Genomic DNA, 12630 nt, shown 5'->3' with positions numbered 1-12630 from the left:
TTAGTTGATCCACAATGAAATCTTTCAACTTTTTGATTCACCTAAAATTATGAAAAATATTTTTGGGTTCACTGGAAGTTTTTTGTATTTTTAGAATTGCCAGTGAACTGAAAAATCAGCTGTAGCCTTTACAACCTTCAAAGTGTGTGTGTGTGTGTGTGTGTATATATATAAATAAATTTGCTTATCAGTAAGCCAAGCCATCCATACCAGCATTTAATTATAAAACATTTTCCTCATAAATCAATCTTTTCAACTCACTAATTGTTTTTATTACTTTTCTCTAAACTCTCTCCTGTTTGTCAGTATCTCACTGGTAGTGAGGTACCCAGAGCCAAACTTTGTTTCTAGTCATATCAGTATTAAACTGCACTTTCCTTGTGGCACATTCCCTCACCAGAGCTGTAGCTCAGGACCCTGATGTCTCCATTCTGCCTTATGCACCAGCTGAAAAGGTTCCCTGGCAGGATTACATCTCTAATGATCTAGACTCTCTCTTGATGCACCATGCAAACAAAACATTTCCGATCAGTTCAACAAAACAAACTATTTTGATGAGAGTCTGGCTGACCCAAAACCAAATATTTCAATTTGATTTTTTCCCAATGGAAAATTGAAAACTTCTGTCAAAATTGAAATTTCCCCTTGCACAATTTCCCTGTTGTAGAAACTACATTTTCTGACAGAAAACCATTCAGATGGAAAATTTCCCAACCACCCGAGGCATTGTTTCCTCTTTGATATTTTGCTAGAGACAGAAGTTCGATTTATTGTGATGGTAGCTTTCAGGTTAACTCTTCCTTCCTATTTTGAAGATTGATGTTATCTTTCTTCTTCTCAGATCTTCCATGTCTTGTCCAGTTTCCATGGTGTTTCAAAAATAATTCTGAGGTTCAGAAAGATCACTTGCTAATTCTCTTAATCCCTAGGATATCTACTAACTGGAATGCCTGATTTTCATATTTTAAAGGAGTCCTCCATATGCATTTTATAAACGGCTATTTTTGAATGGCGTTTCTTATTTCCTAATATCTAAACTCTTTTTTTTTCTTGGTGAAGCCAGATTTTAAAAAGTAGTTCAGTAACTTACTATCAACACGAGCTCCCTGCTGGAATATTCTTGTATCTTCCTCTGGCTTAATTAGCAGAAAAAAGAAGAGCCAGTTAGGCATTAATAACAGAATAGAGTTGAATAGCTCACAAGTGACAAATTAGAGGATTGGGCCAAAAGAAATCTGATGAGGTTCAACAAGGAAAAGTGCAGAGTCCTGCACTTAGGACAGAAGAATCCCATGCAGCGCTACAGAGTAGGGACCGAATGGCTCGGCAGCAGTTCGGCAGAAAAGGACCTAGGGGTTACAGTGGATGAGAAGCTGAATATGAGTCAACAGTGTGCTCTTGTTGCCAAGAAGGCCAATGGCATTTTGGGATGTATATGTAGGGGCATTGCCAGCAGATCGAGGGACGTGATCGTTCCCCTCTATTCGACATTGTTGAGGCCTCATCTGGAGTACTGTGTCCAGTTTTGGGCCCCACACTACAAGAAGGATGTGGAAAAATTGGAAAGAGTCCAGTGGAGGGCAACAAAAATGATTAGGGGACTGGAACACATGACTTATGAGGAGAGGCTGAGGGAATGGTAGTCTTCAGAAGAGAAGAATGAGGGGGGATTTGATAGCTGCTTTCAACTACCTGAAAGGGGGCTCCAAAGAGGATGGATCTAGACTGTTCTTGGTGGTAGCAGATGACAGAACAAGGAGTAATGGTCTCAAGTTGCAGTGGGGGAGATTTAGGTTGGATTAGGAAAAACTTTTTCACTAGGAGGGTGGTGAAACACTGGAATGCGTTACCTAGGGAGGTGGTGGAATCTCCTTCCTTAGATGTTTTTAAGGTCAGGCTTGACAAAGCCCTGGCTGGGATGATTTAGTTGGGGATTGGTCCTGCTTTGAGCAGGGGTTGGACTAGATGACCTCCTGAGGTCCCTTCCAACCCTGATATTCTATGATTCTAAGTGAAATGGGAAGAAGACTAAAATATAACATTTTCAACAAAGATATAGGGTCTTATATTAAGATCTGCCTATGAGTTTGCTAGAGAGGCTAAATTAAAACTGAAGCAGTGCAAAATTCTTCCCCATCTTCACTGATTAACAAAAAGATTTAAGCAGCTTAACAGCTATGTTCTACTTGGTGCTGAGCATCTCTTGGTACTGAGTGCCCTCAATCCCAACAAATTGCAGTGTGAACTGAGGGCATTCCCCAGCTCAGAAATACAATGCTGTAGGGATTAAATGTAACTAAGATTACTCTAAAAATATATAGGGCGAAATACCCAGCTGTGATAGGACAGCTTTGTTCTGTTTCCTAAATTTGAGAAGAAACATATTGCATGTTGCCATAGAAGGCCGCCTCTCACTCTCCTCCTCTGCCACAGGTTATGGCAATAGACTGTGGACAAAATACAAGGGAGGTTGTATGTGAACCCTGTTGCCCATTGTGAATGGGTAAACCAGTTAGAAAAAAGGTTAAGGGCTATCTACCTGTCACATGACCCAGCAGAGGATTGAAAGAAAGGTGGCGTCATCCTTCCCTTGGCTGAAAGGCAAGGGCAAAGCCTATGTGGATGGCAGCTCATATTTGGCAAGAATTGCTTTGTTTTGGTGTTACCCATGAGTTTTCTGTTTAACAAACAGAATTTTTGCCCTGAAGCAAGGGTTTGAAACAGACTAGGGTATGGCATTGGTTCTCTACTGGTTTGGTGAGATCTCCCACCTGCTTTTACCCCTGTATAACTTGCTTCATTCATTGCCTCCACCTAGTGGTGAAGGCATCTGTGAATGGTGTGAAAGCAAACAGTGTTCTTGGATCTCTGCCTGTTTCAACCAGTCACATACACTGTATGCCATGTTCTCCAAGAGCTTCCTTACCATCAGATGAAACAGGAAATGATAGCATGATGCAATTATGTTGTCCACACCTTCATGAGCAGTATACTGTTATCCAAGACTTCATGCATGTGGTTTCACTTAAGCCCAGGAAGACAGAGGATTGCAGTCTGCACTGTCAGAATGGCCACTAATGATTCAGTAAGCCATCCTTGAAGATTGGGGTTTGTCATTGGAAGGGACAATGATGTTAGGTCATTCTATTGATTTGCCTACTGGAAAAACCCTTCAGGTGAAATCCTGGCCGCATTGAAAACTCCCATTGATTTTAATGGGGTCAGGATTTCACCCACTTTCTCTATGACAAAGCAGTGAAACAAAGAAAACAGACAACACAGGTCTAGTACTAGTGGAAAAAATACTGGATATGTTTGACAAGTAACCACAATCCCAGAGAAATATATGAATGGGGTGTTTTATTGTGGCTATATGTGTTCACTCTGGTTCTAAAAATACCATGTGTTCCTTCCTCTTTTCCGAGGAAGAGAAACAGACAGATGAACAAAATTCTGGAAGGAAAGACTAATTTATCTGGCAGTTGAGTGCATTCATTCAGGCCTTACTGCAAACCCTAGGCAGTCTCATCATTCTTGAAGAGAAGCATAGCAGCAATTCAGAGGGGAGAAGTTCCCTGTAGGATAGATTTGGAGGACTTTGGCTTTGTCAGCCAAAGGAGGATTCAGCTGATGCTAGGACCAGGCTGATGTTAACAGATCTCTTCAAGATACTGTTGTGGTATTGGTGTTTATTATGTGTATTACATAGTGCTTAGGATCCCTTAGTCAGAGACGAGGCTCCTATTGTGCTAGGTGCTGTACGAACACAGAACAAAAAGATGGTCCCTGTCCTAATGAGCTTACATTGTGCTAATACAGACCTTCCATCGTAACGGCAACTCAAGAGGGATCTACAGTTGGCCCGATGTCTTTTTTAGCTCTTCAGTATCTAAAACTCTCCCCCCTCAAGCTTTTATCCTGTGAGTGGCATTTTAGCACAGCAGGTGAGATAATCCCCAATAGATAGAACTGTGTCTCCACTGATAATGTGGAGAGACTGGCCTTCATGAAATGGATAAACAGGTGCTTCCACCCAATTACTGAATGCCACACTATATGGCTATTAGTAGTTGTTGAGAATAGTGGGACCTAGAGGAAGAAGGTTACATAAGGGACTCTTGAAGCACCAGATGTGGGTAAATATCTTGTGCACATTAAATCTGATATGTTTGCAACCCTTTTCAACTGACTCTTCATGAACATTCATGGGAGCAAAATTTTGTTCATACAAATGTCTGCCTAAATGATTTTCAGGTCCATGGTTGAGATTAATTTCATGATGAAACTTGCATAAATTACCAATGCACTTACTGTGCAGATCCAGTGAACGTGCACTTGACACAGCTTCTTTTTTGGTTCCATGTAATGTTTAATGAGCACTTAGTGCTCCAATCAATGTGATGCCTATTATTAGCTGCATGAGCACTCCACTATCGCTGAGTCTGCCAAGACTTCTGGAAATGTTTATATCCTATTGGTCATGAGTTCCCAATTAACGGTATATTATCTTATGTAGCCACCCCAATATTAGAAACTCAAATACCTCTCTTTATGCTGCCAGTATGCCTCAGCCATGATCAGTAGATGGCAAGTTACAATTCAATAGGAACATAACTATGATGACTCCTCCAGTGTGCACTCACCAGTTTACATTCATTATAACAGTAGGAAGCTGTTGAGAGCTTGCCAGAAGACAGATATTTGGAGGCATCTGTGCAAGACAATTTTTATTTTTAACAGAAATAGCTGTCTAGGAGGTGGACCAGCATTGTAGTAGCTTGCCACTATTTTTTGTTTTCCTAAGAGAAGTTCTCTCTAAGGGCAAACTACTCTATACTGCCCTCATTTTTCATAAATATATGGACCATAATTGAGCACAGTGACTGTATAGCTTACAGGGGGTATTTTAAGGTGAATGTACTACTCCCTGGTTGGCTTCAGAAATAGTACTGTATTCTGTCTGGGTGAAGGAACAGTAAATCTATACAAATAAGATCGTTTTCTCCATAATCCGATTTTGAGGCTCAGAGCCAAGAATAAGGATCATTATTATTTAGCTATGACTTTACAACCTCTAGGACTGTTTACTACAGAACTCTGACATTTATGAAGCCTTTATACTTTTTCTAAGGCTGCTGCAATAGTAAAAAGATAAAAGTATCATTGCTAAATACATCATTTTTTGCTGAAGCCACAGTGCTTGCTTCACTCTGGTAAGTATCTACAGTTCCCCACTCCGGGTTTTTTTCATCTAAAAGAAGCAGAGTTTTTGAGGAATGACTTGTGCTGAGATATGACACAATGATGTACTCTTTAGAAAGAAAAAAAGAGAGATTATGGTCCTGAAATGTATATCCGTTCACCTACAGTATTATTTAGAGGTCTTCTTAAATGCGGGAAAGTGCACTTGATGACAATTCAAAGATTTGCCAGTGTAGGAAGCAATTCTTTTATAAAATTGCAAATAAGGTCTGCTGTAACTTCATTGTTAACTTCTATGCACTAGAGAGTTTTCTAAAAATAAAAGCACCATGATCTATATTCTATAGACATTCCTACGGATGTGTTGCTTTCCTGTACCATAAACACAAGGTGAATTACTAGCAACCTGCTCCTACCCATTTGTATGTTGTTTTATTTACATTTCATATTTAACTGTAGGATTGTTAAAAATTATAGACAAAAACTAGAAATGATCATTCTGGGTCTAAAGTAACAATGACACTATTACTCAATAACTCAGTAATCAGTGCAGTTGAGCAAATAATTGGTTTTGTTCCATTTGTTGTGTGTTTGATCCAAAACGAAGGGATTTTCTTTTGTTTTTGTTAAGTTTTCCCTTTTCAAAAAGTAAATATAGTTAAATTTTCAAATGACATGTTTCAAAACAAATAATTTGACACATCATTTTGTCTTTTAAAAAAAATCACAGTTTTCAACTAAGCTTATTTACTGAATTCAGACTGAATTTGTCATTAGTTTTGGTGGCCTCAAAAATGCATTTTTTTTTTTTTTGGCAAACTTACTATTCACTGAAAAAACGTGCCCAGCTTTCATTACAGGACTCTGGACTTCTGAAACTAAAATAAACGTATTTTAAATCACTAGAGACAAAGTGCTGACATATACAGCAAGGAAATCTGTTCTCTTGATATTTTCTGCAAAGTCAGAGTTAGAAAGTTCTGGGAAATCTTATGACAGGGCTTGTTCTTCTAAGATTTTTCAGTTCAGTTGTGCAGATTCAATAGGTTTAGATAGTTTCTTAAGCTAAGAACATTTGAAAAAATGATCAAATAAATATTAAATTAACATTGACTTCAGTGGGAACAAGCAGGCCTATACTGAATGCTTTTGATAATCCCATCCTTAGGTGCATATCTGAATGGAACCCAAATTTTCAATTTTAGGTTCACCAATATCATTTAGAAGTTTAAAAGCAGGTAAACTGAGATTGTATTAATCTTCCTAGGCAAATTTTCTCTCATATTGTTTCTTTATTGTCTTTAATCTCTTTGCCCTGTAAAACCCATGTCACTGTGTGAGAGAGGATTGGTGTATGCACCATCATCAGAATGGTTGACTAGACTCCAAATACTGAATCATTTTAGCTGGTGGTGATGTATGAGCCAGAAAGAACATAGCTTGATTGTCTTTCAGATCCCAAGTTGAGTCTGCAGTTCTGGCAGTTAAAAAGAACATCCATTCATTTGTAAATTAAATATGTTTGATCTGGAAGTTACCTAAAAGCCACAGAAATGGAATCCCAGATTACCATGTTTTAGAGAGTGAGATTTAGAGAGTCACAAATTGTTCTTTTTTTCTGTCATTTGTATTAAATATTTATCATATCATGATGTTATATAATATATCCTCTTGTCTGCTTTGGGAAAACTTGCCAAAAAATTTCCAGTACTAATATTTATCACACAAATTTATACCCCAGACCTTTTTTAGCCTTCCATTCTTCACACCTTCATTTTGTTGTTTTTTAAAAGCTATTTTTATAGTAATTCTTTTTTCAATACATATGTCTTTAAAGACTGCTCTGGCTAAAAGTCTCTTTTAAGCTATTACCAGCAGGAGAGTGGGGTGGGGGGAGGTATTTTTTCATGCTTTGTGTGTATAAAAAATTTTCTACACTTTCCACAGTATGCATCCGATGAAGTGAGCTGTAGCTCACGAAAGCTTATGCTCAAATAAATTGGTTAGTCTCTAAGGTGCCACAAGTACTCCTTTTCTTTTGAACTAGTCTAGCTGCCTCTGGTGTTCGAAACTGAAACTGCTAAGGATTCACTAAGCTCTTTTTGAAAAGTAAGTTATGCATGGGATCAAGTTCCTGTTTGTTTTGGAGAGAGAGATTCCCCATTTAAATATTTTAGAGTAAGAAATATCACACATCCCCAGAGAGGTCAGCCGTGCTGCATTATGTTTGCCTTAATGGTGATATCAGTAATGTCACAATTCATCATATCACTTCAGTAATTACATTACTATATACAGTACCTGGGAGCCTGTATGATTTGATTTAGCTACCTGCAGTAGCTGTACAGAGTTACCATCCGTGACCCCAAAACTCCTCAGTGCCAACCAGTGAGTGGGTTGCAAGAATAAGCTGATTATCTGGTGTGTGCTTTATGGTTCACCAAAGAATGTCATGTGAGATCCTTAATGAAAGTCAGATCATTTAATATCATTGTGACATGTATGTACAGATAGTATGCAAGGAGTTATGTATGTGTACTGAAAATTTGTTCATAGATTCTGTGTCACAAAAGAGATGCAGAAACAGGTTTGCTGTCAGAGAAAGGATGCTTATTCACTTGTGTCTCTGTCAACATGTAAATTAAGCATTGTAAGCTAATACAATGGAGGCACATTTACATACAAAGTCAACAGAAATATGAGATTAGGAAGAAAGAGCACACAATAGGGGAAGAGAACCTTGTCTGAGATTCACTTCAAGGTTTGCTGTAATATATTTGGGGAACAAAGAAGACACCCCAACATCCTGTGTCTAGGAAGTGAATGGGCAGTGTATTCCCATTCATGAAAATGGGATCACAGCTAGCCTTGGGTGATGCTGCTGCAAAAGACTTTGAGAGAGGTAAACTTCATTAGACAGGGGATTAACCTAATAATTAAGATTTGTCTCTAGAAAGCATGTTACGATTTTGCTTTTATATGTAACCCTTTTGTTTCCATTCTTCTTAGTCCCTATTTTTGGAATCTTGAATCTTTGATGATAATCTTATTCTTACTACAAAGATATCTCAGTCCTGTCATATTAAACAAGGGGCTGATCCTGAGTTGAATCATACAAGCTGGGGTGGACACTGTTCCCTTGGAGACCGCACATCTGATGTGTCTGTGAGAGTTCAGTGGAGAAGGTGCTGGACACTATTGGGGAATGCTGCATGGAGACTCTGTGTCTGGGGTACATTAATTGATAACCTGCATGGTAAAGTAAGGGCTGGCATAGCCCAAAGAGTACTTGTGTGGCTGACAGGCAGGCGGTGTCAGGGAGCTGACACCCCGATAAGCACAAGCAAGTCTTCCTCATGCTGGAGGTGGGGGTGGGATGAAGGTGTAACAAGGGGACTCAAAGAGTTGGGTGCCTTGAGAACCATCACACCATCTTCTTCTGGCTTATATACAATTTTTGATGTATGGATCTTTCTGTCAGGTGAAAACCTGAAATTAATTTTATATGCATAGTCTACAAAATTCATCCAACATTCAGGCTTTGTAGTGTGTTTTGTTTTTCATTTACTTCTGACTCTAAATAAGTATTCTCTGAACTGATTTCTTTTAAATGAATATACTTAAATGTATTTTTAAGTTTTTCAGTTAGAGATGCTGTATGCTTCCTTAAAGTAGGTAGTGAAAATCTTGGAAATCATTGCCAAGGCCATAACAAAGAATATGTTCCTCATCTAAGCGCAGTAAAAGACTGACAAATGTTGCCTCCTCCTGAAATGTTTCCCTTCTGTTTGTACTGTGGGAGTGGATTCTTTGTGCATCTAATGGGTAATACCATATGGCACATGCCACTATTCTGGTATATACAACACCACAATTGAACATAGGATCATGATACAATTAATCAATGGCTTAATATAAATGTTTCTAAACTAAATGAGAAAAACATATCTGTTATCTGTTAAACTGAAGTGCATCCTAAATACATAGGCCAGAACCTTAGCTGATGTAAATGGCCACAGCTGCATTGGATTGATGGTGAAATCCTGGCCCCATTGGCTTCAAAGGATTTCACTCGTTTGTGTTACTGTAGCAACAAAGGGCCCCAGCGATGGACCAGGATCCAATTGTGCTAGGTGCAATAGAAACAGAACAAAAAGCTAGAAAACTAAATATAAGATGAGACAACAGATGAATGCAGACTGACCGAATGTGGAGTACAAGAGATTGGGAAAGATTTTAGTTTGGACCTTAATTCTGGTTCTCAAGTTTGACTCTCATCCAGGGTACATAACTGGTTTTGGTAGGATATAAGTGGAAAGATTTAACCCTTGATATGGGATAGGGAACACTTGAGAAGCAGATAAATGAACAAAGTAATGATGACAAAGAACGACAGTAAAGAAAAGGCACAAAGGAAAAAAATCAAACAAGCAGAGAAGAAAGACAGTAGGTTAGAAAATGAAACTTGCAGAGGAATACAATAGGAGGAATATGGAAAAATGGAAAATGATTGATTCTATGGGACTTTTCAAGGGTTGGTTAGTATCATTGTCCTCATTCTGCAAATGGAGAAACTGAGGCATAAATAGGCTGAGAAATTTGACCAAGGTCATATAGCCTATAAGTGGCAGAGCTGGGAATTGAACTCAAGTCTTCTGCCTCCCAGTGTTGTGCCCTGTACACTGGATCATAAATGGATGCCAAGGAGTACAATGAGGATGAAAATGATCAAAAGAACATAACATTGAGTATAATGGGGTATACTGGTCCTTTAAGTTGAGACTACCCTATTTCAGGAATTCCGGTGTAGATGAGGGCCTTAGAAATGGCAGAGACAGGTGCTGGGAGAGATGAAGTGGTTTCAGGATGGGATAGTTAGTGCCTAGGAGAAAAGCAGGTTACTATTTCTTTAAGGGCCCAGGACAGGAGCCTTGTGGTTTAAGGTAGGAAAAGGGTTTCCTTTCTATTTCTCAATCCCTCACTCACCAAACCAACCAAGATATACCACAGAGAGGGAAGAACAGCACAAAGGGCCTCCCTGCTTTCACTAGGTGTGGTAGGGAGAGGAGAGAGAGACCTAGCCCTGGTCTACACTAGGACTTTAGGTCGAATTTAGCAGCGTTAAATCGATGTAAACCTGCACCCGTCCACACAATGAAGCCCTTTATTTCGACTTAAAGGGCTCTTAAAATCAATTTCCTTACTCCACCCCTGACAAGTGGATTAGCGCTTAAATCGGCCTTGCCGGCTCGAATTTGGGGTACTGTAGACACAATTCGAAGGTATTGGCCTCCGGGAGCTATCCCAGAGTGCTCCATTATGACCGCTCTGGACAGCACTCTCAACTCAGATGCACTGGCCAGGTAGACAGGAAAAGAACCGCGAACTTTTGAATCTCATTTCCTGTTTGGCCAGCGTGGCAAGCTGCAGGTGACCATGCAGAGCTCATCAGCACAGGTGACCATGATGGAGTCCCAGAATCGCAAAAGAGCTCCAGCATGGACCGAACGGGAGGTATGGGATCTGATCGCTGTTTGGGGAGAGGAATCCGTGCTATCAGAACTCCGTTCCAGTTTTCGAAATGCCAAAACCTTTGTGAAAATCTCCCAGGGCATGAAGGACAGAGGCCATAACAGGGACCCGAAGCAGTGCCGCGTGAAACTGAAGGAGCTGAGGCAAGCCTACCAGAAAACCAGAGAGGCGAACAGCCGCTCTGGGTCAGAGCCCCAAACATGCCGCTTCTATGATGAGCTGCATGCCATTTTAGGGGGTTCAGCCACCACTACCCCAGCCGTGTTGTTTGACTCCTTCAATGGAGATGGAGGCAATACGGAAGCAGGTTTTGGGGACGAAGAAGATGATGATGAGGAGGAGGTTGTAGATAGCTCACAGCAAGCAAGCGGAGAAACTGGTTTTCCCGACAGCCAGGAACTGTTTCTCACCCTAGACCTGGAGCCAGTACCCCCCGAACCCACCCAAGGCTGCCTCCTGGACTCAGCAGGCGGAGAAGGGACCTCTGGTGAGTGTACCTTTTTAAAATACTATACATGGTTTAAAAGCAAGCATGTGAAAGGATTACTTTGCCCTGGCATTCGCGGTTCTCCTAGATGTAGTCCTAAAGCCTCTGCAAAAGGTTTCCGGGGAGGGCAGCCTTATTGCGTCCTTCATGGAAGGACACTTTACCACTCCAGGCCAGTAACACGTACTCGGGAATCATTGTAGGACAAAGCATTGCAGTGTATGTTTGCTGGCATTCAAACAACATCCGTTCTTTATCTCTCTGTGTTATCCTCAGGAGAGTGAGATATAATTCATGGTCACCTGGTTGAAATAGAGTGCTTTTCTTCAGGGGACACTCAGAGGAGCCCATTCCTGCTGGGCTGTTTGCCTGTGGCTAAACAGAAATGTTCCCCGCTGTTAGCCACAGGGAGGGGGGAAGGTTGAGGGGGTAGTCACGCGGTGGGAGGAGGCAAAATGCGACCTTGTAACGAAAGCACATGTGCTATGTATGTAATGTTAACAGCAAGGTTTACCCTGAAAGAGTGTAGCCACTGTTTTATAAAATGTGTCTTTTTAAATACCGCTGTCCCTTTTTTTTTCTCCACCAGCTGCATGTGTTTCAATGATCACAGGATCTTCTCCTTCCCAGAGGCTAGCGAAGATTAGAAAGAAAAAAAGTTCTCCGAGCTCATGCTGTCCTCCCACACTGACAGAGCACAGACGAATGCGTGGAGGCAAATAATGTCAGAGTGCAGGAAAGCACAAAATGACCAGGAGGAGAGATGGCGGGCTGAAGAGAGTAAGTGGCGGGCTGAAGACAGGGCTGAAGCTCAAATGTGGCGGCAGCGTGATGAGAGGAGGCAGGATTCAATGCTGAGGCTGCTGCAGGACCAAACCAGTATGCTCCAGTGTATGGTTGAGCTGCAGCAAAGGCAGCTGGAGCACAGACTGCCACTGCAGCCCCTCTGTAACCAACCGCCCTCCTCCCCAAGTTCCATAGCCTCCACGCCCAGATGCCGAAGAACGCGGTGGGGGGGCCTCCGGCCAACCAGCCACTCCACCACAGAGGATTGCCCAAAAAAAAGAAGGCTGTCATTCAATAAATTTTAAAGTTGTAAACTTTTAAAGTGCTGTGCTTAAAGTGCTGTGTGGCATTTTCCTTCCCTCCTCCACCACCCCTCCTGGGCTACCTTGGTAGTCATCCCCCTATTTGTGTGATGAATGAATAAAGAATGCATGAATGTGAAGCAACAATGACTTTATTGCCTCTGCAAGCGGTGATTGAAGGGAGGAGGGGCGGGTGGTTAGCTTACAGGGAAGTAGAGTGAACCAAGGGGCGGGGGGTTTCATCAAGGAGAAACAAACAGAACTTTCACACCGTAGCCTGGCCAGTCATGAAACTGGTTTTCAAAGCTTCTCTGATGCGTA

The 12630-nt window shown here is 41.0% G+C and overlaps 1 protein-coding gene across 1 annotated transcript; it reads left to right on the top strand.

Moving 5' to 3' along the window:
- Positions 1–10492: 10492 nt before the first annotated feature.
- On the top strand, positions 10493–11973 carry LOC144930151 (uncharacterized). The gene is made up of 2 exons (XM_078851293.1): positions 10493–11221; positions 11811–11973. Exons 1-2 carry the CDS (start codon positions 10639–10641, stop codon positions 11942–11944), a joined length of 717 nt encoding a protein of 238 aa, XP_078707419.1. The 5' UTR covers positions 10493–10638; the 3' UTR covers positions 11945–11973.
- Positions 11974–12630: the final 657 nt, after the last annotated feature.

The sequence above is a fragment of the Lepidochelys kempii genome, chromosome 2, assembly GCF_965140285.1.
Source record: "Lepidochelys kempii isolate rLepKem1 chromosome 2, rLepKem1.hap1, whole genome shotgun sequence".
NCBI lineage: Eukaryota > Metazoa > Chordata > Testudines > Cheloniidae > Lepidochelys > Lepidochelys kempii.
This window is presented reverse-complemented; position numbering and strand designations above follow the sequence as displayed.